Here is a 15,026-nt window from a genome sequence, read left to right on the forward strand (position 1 = left end):
TTATTTTGATAGCACATTTTAATTTTATTTTTTTAACCAATAACAGTGATTTATTATCATTATCAAGTATTATATACTGTACACAATTGGATGTTGTATATTTTTAAACTTTTTAAAAAAACAATGTTTAATTATTGGAGGAAATACATATTAATGCAACTACAAGGCCTTCATAATAAAGTCTACATGTGTTAAATTGTGAGTAATTTAAGAATAATTATATTAAAATGATATGTGTATAAAATTAATACTTAACATCAATTATTTGAAATAGTGTGTGTGGAAGGGGGAGCAATGTGGAATAGTGTGTGTGGAATTAAGAAAAATTCTGAGTCAGCAAATTAGCATTATAAGTCAGAACACATTAGTAAAGACTCATTATAACAAAAAGCTGCAAATCAAAGCTCTGAAAAAAGAATAACAACAATGATAATTAACATAATACAAGTATTTTTTAAAACATTAATTTTTATTAATTGCTCTTTCCTTTCTCACTCTATTGAAAGTGTCTTCATGAACCATCATGGTGAGTTTTAAAGAGTGCACTTAACTTCTAGTCTTTATCTTTGAAAGTGGTCATTTCATCTAACAGATTCCAAAAAAGGTTCATATCCCCTTCTTCAGCTTCTCATTCAGAGGTCTATAAAGCTCTACTATAAATAATAAACTTTTACGTATTAACAAAGTAGAAATCACAATCTTGTATTTACTTTCCTTAATATTTTAGAAAAAAATAGCACAACTTTTAAATGAAAATTGTGTTATTCTAATTTGAGTTCTAAGATACTCTAGCACAGACCTACAAATCCAGTACAGTTGTTCAGGGACTCACCACAGAGTTATTTTTAAAAGAAAGTAAAATACATTTCCCTGTTCCAAACGGGGGAAAAAAAAATGATTTCATAAGCTTCCTCAGAGAATTCATTTCTCTGTAAATAATAATAATGCTTAAAAAAATAATAACTGGTGATAATCATATTTAAGGATGAGAAGTTAAATTTGCCAAAATCCATCCCTGAAACACGTGATAACTGTTCAGTAGATTAAATTAGCAATCATCACATATTTAAGCTCTCAAAGTTGTAAACAAAAATATAGGGCACACTCTTTTGTTCATGACATGTCATGAACAAATTACTAAAATGTGTTTTCTCCTCAGGTGTCAGTTTTTCCCTCTTTTAGTGACTGATGGTTCCCAGTGTTATTACAGAAACAGATTGATCTTTTTAATGAGCCAGTTTAATAGACTCCAAAATCTCACTGTGGCTGCTCATCCATGTCAGACCATATGTACCAACAAAACATTCAGTAAAACAAAAAAAGCTCTGCTGTCAGACAGCTCCGTACTCTATAAAATTTCATACAGTAGGTCTGGATGTACAGATAAATAACCAAAGAGAAAAATGCACATGCAAACGATGCAGACAATATATGCAAAGAAATACTGTAAAGGCCCATATTTTCTTGGCTCTGATCAAATTCTCACAAGATACAAATGTATTTACACAACATATTCTCTTTACCCTTCCTCCTAACTCTAAGGAAATCCATGTCTCATCTTTCTATCATAACACACACTTCAAGGTCCCATTTGAAAAAAGAATGTTCCATCCAAGGAGCATCCTTGTTAATTCTGACTCCAATAATTGTCTATGAATAATCAGAAGAAGAATAAGACTGAAGGCTCTAAGACAGTTCTACCTGACTGAATGCAAACATGCATGCATAGTTACAGATCACCAAAACAAAAATGCTGATTTTCTGTGTAATTTATATCAAGTTTCCATATCAATGTTAGCACACAGTTCAGGACTTATCTCAGCACTACCCAAGGAAAGTCTAAAAGCACGGTACATTCAAATATAAAACACTGGAAAAGAACCAGTGAGGAAATGCCTGGGAATATAGAGAAATGAATGAAAAAAGTTTGCATTCTGCTTGTTATGGCTATTTAGCAGTTAGGGTTTCCAGAATATACTGTGTTAATTTCCAGTTTTGCCTACAAGATTATCTTTACATTCATCACAGCTATCTAAACCTTTCTCTGTTTTTTTTTTTCTCCTTCCCAATTTTCCATCCAGTCTCTCCCTAATTCTTTTACTACACCATCCTGAAAAAATAGAACTGAAACATCTCAATACCTGCACCCAGTACTGACTTCCTGAAGGGTAAATGATTAGAATTACACAGGAACGCACATGTGAATCATCTATTCTTGGGCCACTTCTTAGTTTTCAGGATCATGTGGACACGCCACTCAGACACCTGAATTAAGCAGTTACCTTTGAAAACTAAAGTACTAAATACTTATATATGGCCATGGAAATATGACTCGCAAAAATAAGAAAGTAGCACTACTGGTAGGTCATATATGGAGGTGGGTCTATAGTATATCAGAAGTAATATTTAACCTTTGCTTTATGAATTTTAAACTATTAAGGGGTCCTATGTTGAGAAAAATTTGAGATTGTAGAATAAAAATTGTAATGACTGTACATAAACCAGCTCACTTTTAATAACATTCTGATTTTCAAAGCAGCTAATATATTTAAGGGTAGCTAAGTTAGTCACAGATAGATGTCTCTGAGCAGCTCCAAATACTGTAAGCTCTTATGTATCTGAAACATAATTGTGCTTGAGCGTTAACCTCTCAAAGGCTGTTACACTCATTCCTCATTAAATGTAGAGAGAATATTTAAGTAGAGAAAGGAAACAAAGTATATAACAAATACAGTTTCATATTAAGATTAAGATTAAAATTAAGATTCTCCATATATCACAACTACTATGAAAAATGCTGCTAATAAGGCTTTGCATTCCTATATTAGAAAATAATTACATATAAGGATAAGGTATTAAGGGAAATTATTTTAATAAGGTACATGTGAAGTTTCATATGTATGCCTTATTTGGCAACTACTTTGTAAGGTTTAATGCAGAAGGGGCCTTACATTTCTCAGAATTTTCATTATGAGAACTGAGTGCCTGATGAAATAACTACTGGCTGATAAATAAAACTTTTCAGCAAAAATGCCATCCATTAGCTCTATTATTTAACTCTTATATTCACTCAGTTCATCTAGCCTCCTAGAAATTTTCTTAGTTCATATAAAACCCAAATTAAATAGGCACTGCATTGTGTTTACTGAGTAGCACATAAAGACCAGTTTTCAAAACCATATTTTAAGAAAACTTGCAACAACAAATTTCCTACAACTGAAGAGTAGAATACGGGGTTGAATTATATAATAAATGACAATTTTAATAATCACTGTGTCTAAGATCATCGGTGGCACTTAGCACATTTGAATATCATTCATCTTTACCTTTTACAGTAATATTACAAGCAACAAGTGGCAAACATTAACCTGCACAAAAGCTTAACTGACCCAGGCCAGAGATTCATCACTCTTTAACATCCCAGGCCAGAGTGAGTTTCCCAGGACTTTAGCTTATTGCTGTTTGCAAGAGGTATGAGTCAGCAGTTTAGACATGACATGAAATGCCTGCATACCACAGGTATAAGGAAAAGGCCATGGCTGGTCCAGGGTGCTCCTCCCTCTCACCTGTCTGGAGTTCGCCTCTTCCCGTTTTCATTCACATCGAGAAGCAGCTCTGAGGAGTCAACAGGTGAGGTGGTGCTGGCATCCAGAAGCAGCTGTTCATGCTGGGCGAGGTACTGGGCAGGGTTCTGTTTGGCCAGTCTTGCGCAGTGGAGGAGCTCACGCTGCAGCAGGGGCAAGTTGGCCTGCAGGAGCACGACAGGAATGAAAGGATGGGCCTAGTCCACTTTCAAACACTGATGGAGCATGCAACTTGATTAAACAACAACATCACCAAAAGTATACAACAGGTTTGATTCCTAGGCACAAATTCCAGGACTGAGATACAATGTTAGCCTTCCCCTGGGCTTGGACTGCCCCAAGTGTGAGCTTTCTGACCTTTGTAATCCACCTCACCTATCCTGCTTCCACAACCATTGATAACATTGAGATTAGCACTTACTTATTTTTAAGGTCCTTCATACTTCAACATAATATGGTTATAAGCTCTACAGGATATAAGTAATACTCCAGCTCCATCCATGAGCAACTTTTGTTTTTTCTCCAAGGAAGACAGGGTATGTGAAATATATGCACATTTCCATTAATTTCAAAATAGGTTCCCTGACACATTCAGTTTTTCATCTAGTGACTTACTCAGGTAAAACAGGCTGATCCTGTGAAATATCTTTGGTTACATACTAACTTCAAATAAAAAATATAGAGATGAACACAGAAATTACTTTTAGTAATCTTCAGATTCATACAACATTTCAGTAAAGTGTATGGTCAGGTATTCAGGGTGGAATTCATGCACAAAAGAGCATATACAACTAATCTACAAAAATAATCTGCTTTCTTTATATCATCATTATTCTAAGAAATATATATATTTTAAGACTAGAAATCCTGTGTACCTACCACTCTCACTCCTCACCAAGCCCAGCACTTTGAAAATGACTCTCAGAGCATGCCTGCTAATAGATAATTCTGGCAGTTTCAAATGTAATAAAAGGAAACGAGACAATTTCACATACAGTAAAGCATTAAAATGAAAATTGAATTTTACTTTGAAAAGTAAAGTTACTCTAACATTATAGATCCAGATTGTTGTTGCTTTTTCTCCTCTCTTACTCACTTCTATTCTTATTTTTACTCTTGGAGGAGAGGGAAGGGGAATAGAGTGGATAATACGGGAGAGTGAACAGCATTTATCTCCCATAACACTTAATTCTCCAAATTCAAAAAAAGATGAATAACATATATCTCTTTGCAATGCAAAGATTTTATTTGTAGGAACCAGGTGTCATGTACATTAATTAACCCATTAGGTAGAAAGCATTTCTGAATACAGGAGATCCCAGTTGTCTTAATCTTTGTGCTCTATAAAGTATCAGGGACAAGTTCCGGGCTAGACTTGCAATGCTAATCCATTTTCTGAGATATTAACCAAGGAACCATATCATAATAATACAAAAGCATATTTCTGCACAAGGCATAAAATACGAGGGTATTTGCTGAAGATAAGTACATGTCCCACACTGTAACAATGAAAATGACTTCTTACATGAGAACAATATTTAAAGTAACCATGTGCAGATAGTCTAGAGGACCATGTAAGAAATATATTTTCAATTAATTTTTAAACTTTTTTGCTCCTTAAGGAAAGTAGATCTCAGATATCATGGTCCATAAAATAATAAAATAGTTTCTCCACGTGAACATCTAAAAAGTTTTAAAAATCATTCTGAAGTATATGTTAAGATTTAAATTGTCCAAAACAATATACTGCATTCCTCTCTACTCCTGGTTCTTTAAAAAGATTCCAAAGGTTAAAAAATCGGTGGGATAAGAAATAGATGAATAAAGGAGAAGACGAAAACAGTATCTTCAGTATTCCATTAATAAAGCATGAGATTTAGAATAACAAGAAAGGAGGAAAAAGTTAACACTGTTTCATGGCTTTCCTCATATTATCTTTGGTATTCCTACCTGGGGTACCATATACCTCACTCCCCTCCCCCAATACACACACACACACACACACACACACACACACACACACACACAAGACTGTTGCGACACTGTATTAAACAGATTCAGTTTGGACCAAAGATACAGGCCTTATCAGAACATACAGAGCCCTTTCAAAAGCAATCAGATTCCTTCCATCAAGAATGCTAAGAATATTTAACCAAGCAAGCAAACATAGTTATGCCAGCTCAGAGAGACAAATTCCTGAATGATAATCAGGAGAATTGACTCACAGGCTGGACATCTTGTGTGCAGATGTCTTTTGGCAAAGCATTCCCTGGCTTCTATCCAGAAACAGCCTTAATATATTCAGTACAAAAGTTGATTTTAAAATATATAAAACAGTACTTCTGAAGACAAGTTATAAAATACAGATTTATTTGGCTATGTGTTATTGATAATACCTTCTTAGTTTCAGGATCAAATATATTTTCACAAAGGGGACTGATAAATAATGGATGTGGTTAAAGCATAAACTTTTTAAATAATGTCTAGAAATTAATATGTTAATAAAAAAGATGCAATATTTATGACTGCTTTCATGGAGAAAGTTTTCCTTAAAATTCATCTTATCTCTATTTCAGTGGGATTCCTAACTTCATGTTTAATATAATTACTGTCACACAGCTGAGTCATTAATAGGAAACACGCATGCCTCCAGTTTCAAATTTAAATGTATGAATGGCACAAAAGAAGAGGCTTTCACGTGGTACTCAGTTTAATTTAGCGATTCCATAAACATCTTCTTCCAATTTAAAAAATATGGTAATACAAAGCAATTTTGTTTGCTCTAATTCTGGTGCCAGATTAGGTAATTAGAATGGTGTCTAATATCCTTCCAGTAAATGTTTCTCCATAAATGCAAAATGGAATGGAGGGTCTGCGGGTTACATTAGCTTAATGAAAACAAGACTTTAATGCATATTGTTAGAGCAATGTTTGAATACACTTATTAAGGCCCAAGTTCCCGCAACCATATGGTTTTTGTCATTAATGTCTCCTTTGAGGAAAAGCACTAAAATTAGAAAAAAAAAGTTATATCTTTGATTCCAATGATCCCAACTAAATGATATAGTAACCATATGGTGTGCAGCACTGATAGAAGAATATGGAAGTGTCCTTGTAAGTTTTAAAAAAAAATTTTGGCTGCCAACTTGACCTTAAAAGGAGCCCTTTTTTATTTATTTTTATTTTTTTATTTTTATTTCTATTTTTTTGGTAGGCAAAGAAACTAGTGGTATTCGTACAGGAAATGACATTCACATGATGAAATCTTTACAGAAAACAACTCTTTCTCAGAAAACCAGAGATTCTAGACTCAACCAACATATTCTAAAACAATTTGCTTTTAAGAATATCTGATTGTAGTATAAGCCATTTGGGGGGAAATACTAATACATCATACCTTTAACTTTAAATACGCAATATAAGAAAGAATGAAAAGAACATAATTGGGTTTTCATATAAAAAGATCTCATTTACTATTTGGTAAATATTCTCAGAACTGAATATTTCACTTTACTTCAATAAGAGTAACAGCAAGAAAGGCTAATCACACATAAAGTTCAGAATTTGGGCTCAGTTCAGACAAACTTTTCTAGGCTTTTGGATAGTTGCTTGAACCTTATGCGTCTGAATTAAAAAAAAAAAAAAATGCAATTTCACACAGAATTCTGATCAGCTATATTTCTGATGTCTCCCAAGTACAGAGTTCTAGAAAACAAAACAGAAGATAAATACCCAAAAATTGAAATCAGTCTTCTTGGAATGCTCATTTTGAAAGTGACCTTCAAAAGTGAAGACAAGTGACTCTCATTAACCAGCCTGCAGAACCTACTGTTAGTATGAAAATGGGTATAATCCTCAAGACATTAGTCACTGACAACCCAAGCAGTATGCAGACCTGAATCAAAGGGACTCTACTGATTTGCTTTTCTATCAAAACTACCAATCCTTTTAGTGTCCACAAGTGAATTAACCACCTGCTGTACTGAATAAAATATCCCTTCTTCCTCTTGTGAACTCTTTTTCATTTTCTAGTTGCTTTACTGAAGAGGCAGTCATTGGAGGAGGTGGAAAGCAAAAAACTGAAGATTAAAAACTTTCTAAACTCACATCTTAATCAATACTCAGAAAGACAAATCCTGGATCTATCACTTACTCTCAATTTCTTTACTGGTTAGAGGGATGAGGGGCTGTTCTTTCCATTCCATTAGCTTGTTGCAAAAATAAAATTAGATGAATTAGGAAAATAAAACTCTGAGAAACTAAAAAGCATGACCAATTTTCTGTTCATTCTAAACACAAGCAAAATATAAAATATAACTCAAATGATCAAAAAATAAACAAAACCTTTATTCAAAAGAGATTTCTCAACTCTTCTTCAAACTTAGCTATTTGAAGTACTCCGTATTATAATTTTAGGACAACTTCAGAAATTATCATAAAACCATATTTATGCAGATGGTTTTCATCCATTAAACTAAGTCAAAGCACCTTTAAATGTTCTGACTTCCCTCCTAAAGAGAAACATTGTTGTGACCTAGCAACAATATGGTCTGGAATACTTTCCAGACCAGTGAGCTGTGCAATACCTTCAAAAATGGGATGACAAAAGGTCGAAGTGGGAAGTTAGTAGCTTCTTGCAGTTTGGAATGAAATTCTTCAATTGTCAAAGTAGAGTTCTGTGGAAAAAAATATCTATTATAAACACATTTGTCTCTAGGTAAATAGTAAAAACAGAAACTAATAAATTATAATATTGTTATAAAACAATGTAATAGCCAGCAAGCACATATACAGGAAGCAGTATTCTCAACATAAAACCTTTTGACTTTGTAAAAAATGTCACAGATTATAGTTTATTATATGACCCATCTCTAAAAATCACATCTGAAAATGAAACAAAATTAATATAGCACTTTAAGAATATTGTGCAGGGAGGAACCTTAGCATAGCTTTGTCAGAGAAGTCTCTCCAAATATGAAGAAACTTCTAATTACTATTTTTATGAAAAACAAGCACACTTGGATATATTTAAAAGCACAACTAATTAAATAAAGAGCCAAAGGTAAGTGTCAGAACCTCAATGCCTCCCACCTGTCATGTCTGTGTTACCTTTGGTGGAAATTTCCTGTCCTCCTACTGTTAAGGGCGGAAATTTTTCAAATGGCCCACTTCTGCTTCCTTTGTTTAATGTTAAATAGGGTGTAGTTTTAGGAGATATTCTGTGCAAAGATATGCTAATGTTAAGGATGTAGTTATCCTGCATAAAGATATGTTAATGGCCAGCCTCTGCTTCTGTAAACCTGCTTGCTTGCTAGAGGGGGTTTTGGGGCTTTTTAAGCTATTCCTTCTAGAGGCTCAGGGCTGATTCTCTAGTGGGGAGAGCCAGTCGCCCGGCTGTCTGATAAAGGCCCATAATTAATCTCAATCAGTTCCGTGGGTCTTAAATTTGATCACACTACAACACTATCTCGCATTCTTTTTTTGTCTATCAAAACATCTTTGCTCAGGATGAACAGTTGAGTAGTGTGTTGCGCTATATGAAGCCAAAGAAAAGGTCTGGGCCTTCTCTGATTCACTGAGTCTTATAGAAGGTGAAATAATTTCCCAGTTATCAAAGATATCAAAGATATTTCACTTAGTATAGTGCAATGTGGATTGCTCAACCCAAAAGAGACTGTGTAAAATGACTTGAATTTATTCCTAACCTATTCCATATAAACAAGCCTCAAATGCATCCTATGATGGATAATGTGTATTGATAAAAGCATCCTCTTAACTGACAACCAACCTATTATAAAGTTGTTGAGTAAATTAACTTATATTTTCATTCACTGTCCTTAGTTCCTACGCAGGATCACAACTGTAAACTTCAGTCTTAACTTCAACCCTTCAATTACCTTCATGCCTGACAAAATTGGGGTATTTATGACCTAACATCTTCAGAATATTGTTCCACCCACTTTTTTGTGTAGTTTCTTTTCCTTTTATGACAAAGTATGGTAGCACCAAGTTCTAAACTTTTTATATCTCAAAATTCAAACCATCTTAACATGAAACTATGAATAAACGCTAGCTTCCTATCTGTAACAATAGAGGTCAGGGAGTCTTTTTTTAAAATCCTTTATTTCGTTTCTATGGCTCATTTTCTGAAGCCATACCTGTTTTGCACATTAAAACATTACTAATATTTTTCTTAACTGTCTAAATAACAGTATAATGAGATTCATTATGATTTACTACCTGATTTCAAATCACAGGGCTATCACTACCAGTTGATGGCCTTGTATATTTTACTTCTGTAAACCTCAGTTTCCCCTCATATAAAATGTGTATAAAAATCACTACCTTAGGTTGTTACCCAGATTTAAATGAAACAGCATGTGTAAAAGATTACAGTCAATGCTCAAAACAAAATCTGTTATCCACTCATTCACTCATTTGACAAATGTTCACTGCTTGCCTATTACATACAAAACACTATTAATCAATTAATGTCTTCCCCTAAAAACCTCTATAAGGTTTTTAGATAAATATATTTTAAAACATATTGCCATCAAAAGTATGCTACTTAATATGTGGGAAAATCTACTTAAAGCTACCAATTTTTTCTATATTTAAGTTATGGAAAACATTGTTAAAGAACATACCAAAATTATAAAGCAGTTGTCAAAAAAAACATTTTCTTGATATAATTACTGTTTTGGGTTTACTTTGTGGTTCTTCAGTCTAACTTATTTAGGTATTGAAAAACCTATTCTGCAAAACTCAAGAATGAGTCAAAAGGAAAAGGTAAGTGACTGACAAAAGTAACTAGAGTATTCTAACATTCTCTCCAAATCACTTACATGTCCTGAAGAAGTACAAGGTAAAGCTGATGGATTGTGGAGAATGTGAAAGCATTTTGCTCTTAGAGTGCAGAGGAGAGGGAAGCCATATTTAGAAATTGAATTGCAAAATCTCTGTCAATGTAAGATACTGTGATTTGAAGCATGTCTACTGCACTAGACCCTCATCCAGACTTCTTAGGCAAAAAGGAACTGGTATGTCTTTGCCCACAATAAATCCACGAAAAAAAAAAAAGATCTATTTCAAGAAAAAGGAAACTGCTGCCTATCATCTGAATCTCAGTTCCACCATAAGCCCAGATGATATAAGGACTAAATACGTGACTCATAGCTTCTACGTGACTCAGTTTGCTATAGAAAAACCTCCTTCCTAAATGAAAACCCACTACTCATAGAGGAAATCACAGTAAATGTAAAAGTAATTTAGTACCCTAAAAAATAACATATGTTCTAATTTTCAGTATGATGGTGAACGTAATGTACTATAATGTGCCCAGATCAACACTTCTATTCTCAAACTAATCATTTAAATAATTCTACCTATAACAATTTTCCCCCCCCAAAACCAATTACTGGTTACCAGGGGTTAAGGGGGGAAAAAATTAGGGTGTTATTATTTTATGGGTGTAGTGATTCAATTTGGGGTGGTAAAAATGTTCTGGAGATGGATAGTGGTGCTGGCTCCACAACAGTGTGGGTTTTCTTAATGCCGATGAACTGTACTCTTAGTTGTTAGATATATTTTACCACCACAACAACAAAAAATAATATATTAGCCCTAAAAATGAAAGCACATAAAAGAAGTATTTGTTATTTGTTGTAAATTCTTGTTCATCTAGGCTGATAACAAAAATCCCCTAAGGCAACTAAATTAAAATGAGCGGCCAGTTAGATTGAGTGAATCATTAACATAACAAAAACAAATTGTCATTGTTGAAAGGCACCAACCATGCCAGGAGGATACACTTATTGAATAGTATGCACACATACACATTTAGTATAAGAAACCATGGTGGGGGTCAGTACAGAATGCAGAATTGAAAACCTTGTTACTATAGAATTATCAGACTTGAAGCAATCTCCAGGGATAGAAACTACTAGAAAAAAACAGCTGCTGTTAGAAAGGAGTCTGTATTTGGAATCATCCACACACACTCTCCCCTACCCCAGAAAATTGGCTGCTTTCTGCTTACCACCAGTCCTAGCACAAGGGTGCGGACTCTCTCTCCTATCTCCGGTGAAATGTCATTGCCAAACTGCTGCAGGGTGGTAAGGAACCGCTTCAGCTTACTGAGCTGCCGGGCACCGCAAGCAGGAGGCAGCTGCTGGTTAGCCAGAGAAGAAGAAGAAGAAGAAGAAGGCCCATTGCTAAAGCCATTGGGCGGCGAGGGGGCACCATTCAAGGCTGTGGGTGAATGGCTCGTGCCATTAGTTACTGTCAAGAGCACAAAATCAGAAAGACAAAATAAACTTACAGAAAAATGCACAAGGAAATTACAACCGAGTCTCCTTCCCTTTAAATCTGGTGGATTTTGTAATTTCAAAACTGTTGGGCCTTTTCTGTAAAATGCTTTGACTTCACAGGATGACCACAGGCTCAGGTACTCAATAATTAAATGGGTCCACTCCGTACGCTGCATGAGGGTGTTCTGCACAGAAGCTGATTATAAATGGAGTTGGCTGTAACACTGACGGCCTGCCTCCCATGTGCACATATGCCAACCACCTGTAATGTTTCAAACATAGAACAAACAGCGTTTGGATGTCAGCCTTTTGTCACTGGCTTACATCAATATAACAGGACTATTTCTTTCTAAACTGCTTCCCTAGAATAAGTGTACATTTGGTGGGGACTAAATTTATCATTGAACATTTTTAATCATGTTTTGTACACACAACTGACAGTTGTGTTTAAAGAAATGGGACTTTCAAGTTTTAACCTTATACCACCCAATTAGAAGGCTATTTTCTCCCTCTCATATTTCTTAACCACTTCTTTAGGGAAAATGAAAATTTTATGTAAAAAGCCAAAATGGATACTGTAATTATCAAGAATTTATCTCAAGAAATTGAAAGGGTATATCTCCATCCAAATAATAGCGTGGTCGGTGGTAATTCAGTAAATTCATTTCCAATAAAATTTATTTGAAAATCAAGATGATAATCCAAAGAAGTAGGCTAGAAAATTTTACCCATTTCTCACTAAAGAAATGTTGATTTTAGAATATTAAATCAATTAATTTGACAAATTTATCTTTATTAAATCCATTTTTTAAATATAATGTTGATAAATTGTCTTCAACAAGAGTTTGAAGATAAGTATTATTGTTAAAGTTTCAAGGAAACGAAAAATAGTGTTTTGTCTAAATGAGTACTAAAGCAAACTGTCAAGAAATGATAGCTCATTAGGACCTCTCACTGAAGACATATGCCTATCACTGTGGCTTTGGGTAACAACAAACCAAATACAAGATGACAGGGTTGCAACTTGACAGTGTTGCAGCCTCCAGCTCCTTACAAATTTGGGAAGGTCTTTTAAATAGCAGTGCATTACTGGATAAACAGCCTGAGATATGTACTTTATCAATCCCTTTTAATCCCATGAATTTATTTTTGCCTGTTAGTTATCTTTTATTCATATAATTTCATGGCACGTGGCCTATAAATAGTATTATCTGCAACAGATAGCATTTATTCATTTCAGAAATCCTTGATGACAATTTTAACCAGGACTTTGAGACTGAAGAAAACAAAACTTTGAGACTACTAAAACAAAACAACAACACAAACAAAAACCAGGAAAGAAAGGGAAGTTGCTATCCTATCAAGAATGTTCTGTCCTTTCCTCGGATGACACAGAGAGCAATATACTCCATTGATCCAGAACACAAGGCTTGAGCCAAGATGGAATGGAGTAAAGGTGTTATAAAAGTCTGATAGGTTCAAGACAAGAAAGAGGTTCTTATTTGAAAAAGTTTTCTGTATGCAACTGTTGTATAAAGTCTTATTTTTTTGTATGTGGAAATATTACATGGTTATCATTTTAACTTAAAAAATGTTAGATTTTAACATGATTAATAATAGTAGAAGTAGTATTAGATCAGAAGTAACCTGGAAATAATCATAGGATATGAACATCTTCTAAGTCGAAATGAACAAACTAAAATAAAGAGCTCCATATTAAGTCAAATTAAAAGTTATAATGGTAACAACTGGAGTTACAGACCAAATGTAGTATTCTTCATTTGCTGACATCACAGCAGAAAACAACTTTGAAGCAATCATGAAAAGGCAAGCAAATATTGGCAGGCATATAAATTATACCTAAGGTATGACACATCTGTGCTCAATATCTACTCACTGGCAAATTAATGATATACGTATATATTTGTTTCATTTCTGCATAATTCAATGATGCTCAGTCTTCTTTTCCCTTTTTATTTGTAGAAACTAAAACAGGAAATGCAGAAATGCCTACTCACATGTTGTTGGTGTAAATGAACTGGTTCTCGGGACTCCTTGAGTTGTTGGGGGAGGTGGCATCGTGGGAGGAGTCAGCCTGGATGGAGTCTTCACATCCACAGGTGAGTCTGGCATCGTGGAGTGTTTCTCAGTCCGATCTGGAGGATGCCACCATGAACATGTTACTTTCCTCCTTAAGCACCTCCATTTTTTAAGAGGGGTTCATCTTTTTCACAAGTAAGCAAGCAGAAGAAATCCAACGTCTTCTATCAATAAAAAAGACTTATCTACTAAATTTTAAGTCAGGACTTTATTACCCAAACCCTATTTAAGAAGGTATAGCACAGATGGCAGGACCTCATTTGTAACTGGGTTATTTTACATCCTATTGTTATTTTTGGCCTGGGCAGATGTTACCTTGGTAATGTTATATGCAACAGCACAACTTAACTCAAAGAAATGAACATTAACAAGAGGTAAAGAATAGATGAGAAAGTAAGATGGTAATGAACCTCTCAAACAGCTCAGAAATAACACAAATCTGAAGCTCTGTTATGCAGACAAGATGCTGCATAAGGAGCCAGAGTTTGGTGATTTTTGTAACACCTGCCATCCCCTTTCTACTTAGTTTTCTGGCCTGTTAGATGAACCAGGTTACACCTCCAGGATATCTCTCTCACTTCAATTTTATCTATGTTTGATAAACCACCACTACTTAAATGCCATATGTCACAATGAAATTAAGCTATTATTTACTTAGAATACACTACTTTAAAAACATAAGAAAATATTTCAGCTAAAAATCTCAGGCAGATTAAGAATGGAAAAGCCCCAAATTGAGAACTAAAAAGAACTAAGGACCCTCCTCATATTTATCATGACTAGGTGACAGGTATGGAGAAATTTCCTGATTATTCAAACAGTGAACATCTATACTTCAGGACGGTTTTCTACTAAGTATACTTTTCCCTTGAAATTTTGAATTTTTTTCAATTTAATCTCTTTATCAAATCTCCAAGAAAAAAAATAGAAGTTTTTGTTTGTTTCTTTAGATCCTATTTTCTACATACATGTATACACATGTGTATATACATATACACACACACCAAACATGTTTGAGGTGTCTCTTGCAGCC

At 34.4% G+C, this 15,026-nt stretch overlaps 1 protein-coding gene across 11 annotated transcripts in view; it reads right to left on the reverse strand.

The window, feature by feature from the left end:
- The window catches only part of RUNX1T1 (RUNX1 partner transcriptional co-repressor 1), a 134,519-nt gene that overhangs the window by 42,033 nt on the left and 77,460 nt on the right, over positions 1–15,026 (reverse strand). For 10 of the 11 annotated variants that reach the window (XM_016147806.2, XM_016147801.2, XM_016147803.2 and 7 more), the window contains 4 exons: positions 13,912–14,049; positions 11,623–11,864; positions 8,171–8,260; positions 3,567–3,748 (listed from right to left, as the gene is read on the reverse strand). In XM_016147806.2, coding sequence (XP_016003292.1) covers positions 3,567–3,748; positions 8,171–8,260; positions 11,623–11,864; positions 13,912–14,049 — 652 coding nt within the window. Of the gene's footprint in view, positions 1–3,566; positions 3,749–8,170; positions 8,261–11,622; positions 11,865–11,904; positions 12,156–13,911; positions 14,050–15,026 lie in introns of those variants that run through there. The other variant, XM_036232869.1, reaches the window with a different exon arrangement.

Source organism: Rousettus aegyptiacus, unplaced genomic scaffold, assembly GCF_014176215.1.
Source record: "Rousettus aegyptiacus isolate mRouAeg1 unplaced genomic scaffold, mRouAeg1.p scaffold_m13_p_15, whole genome shotgun sequence".
NCBI classification, from domain to species: Eukaryota; Metazoa; Chordata; class Mammalia; order Chiroptera; family Pteropodidae; genus Rousettus; species Rousettus aegyptiacus.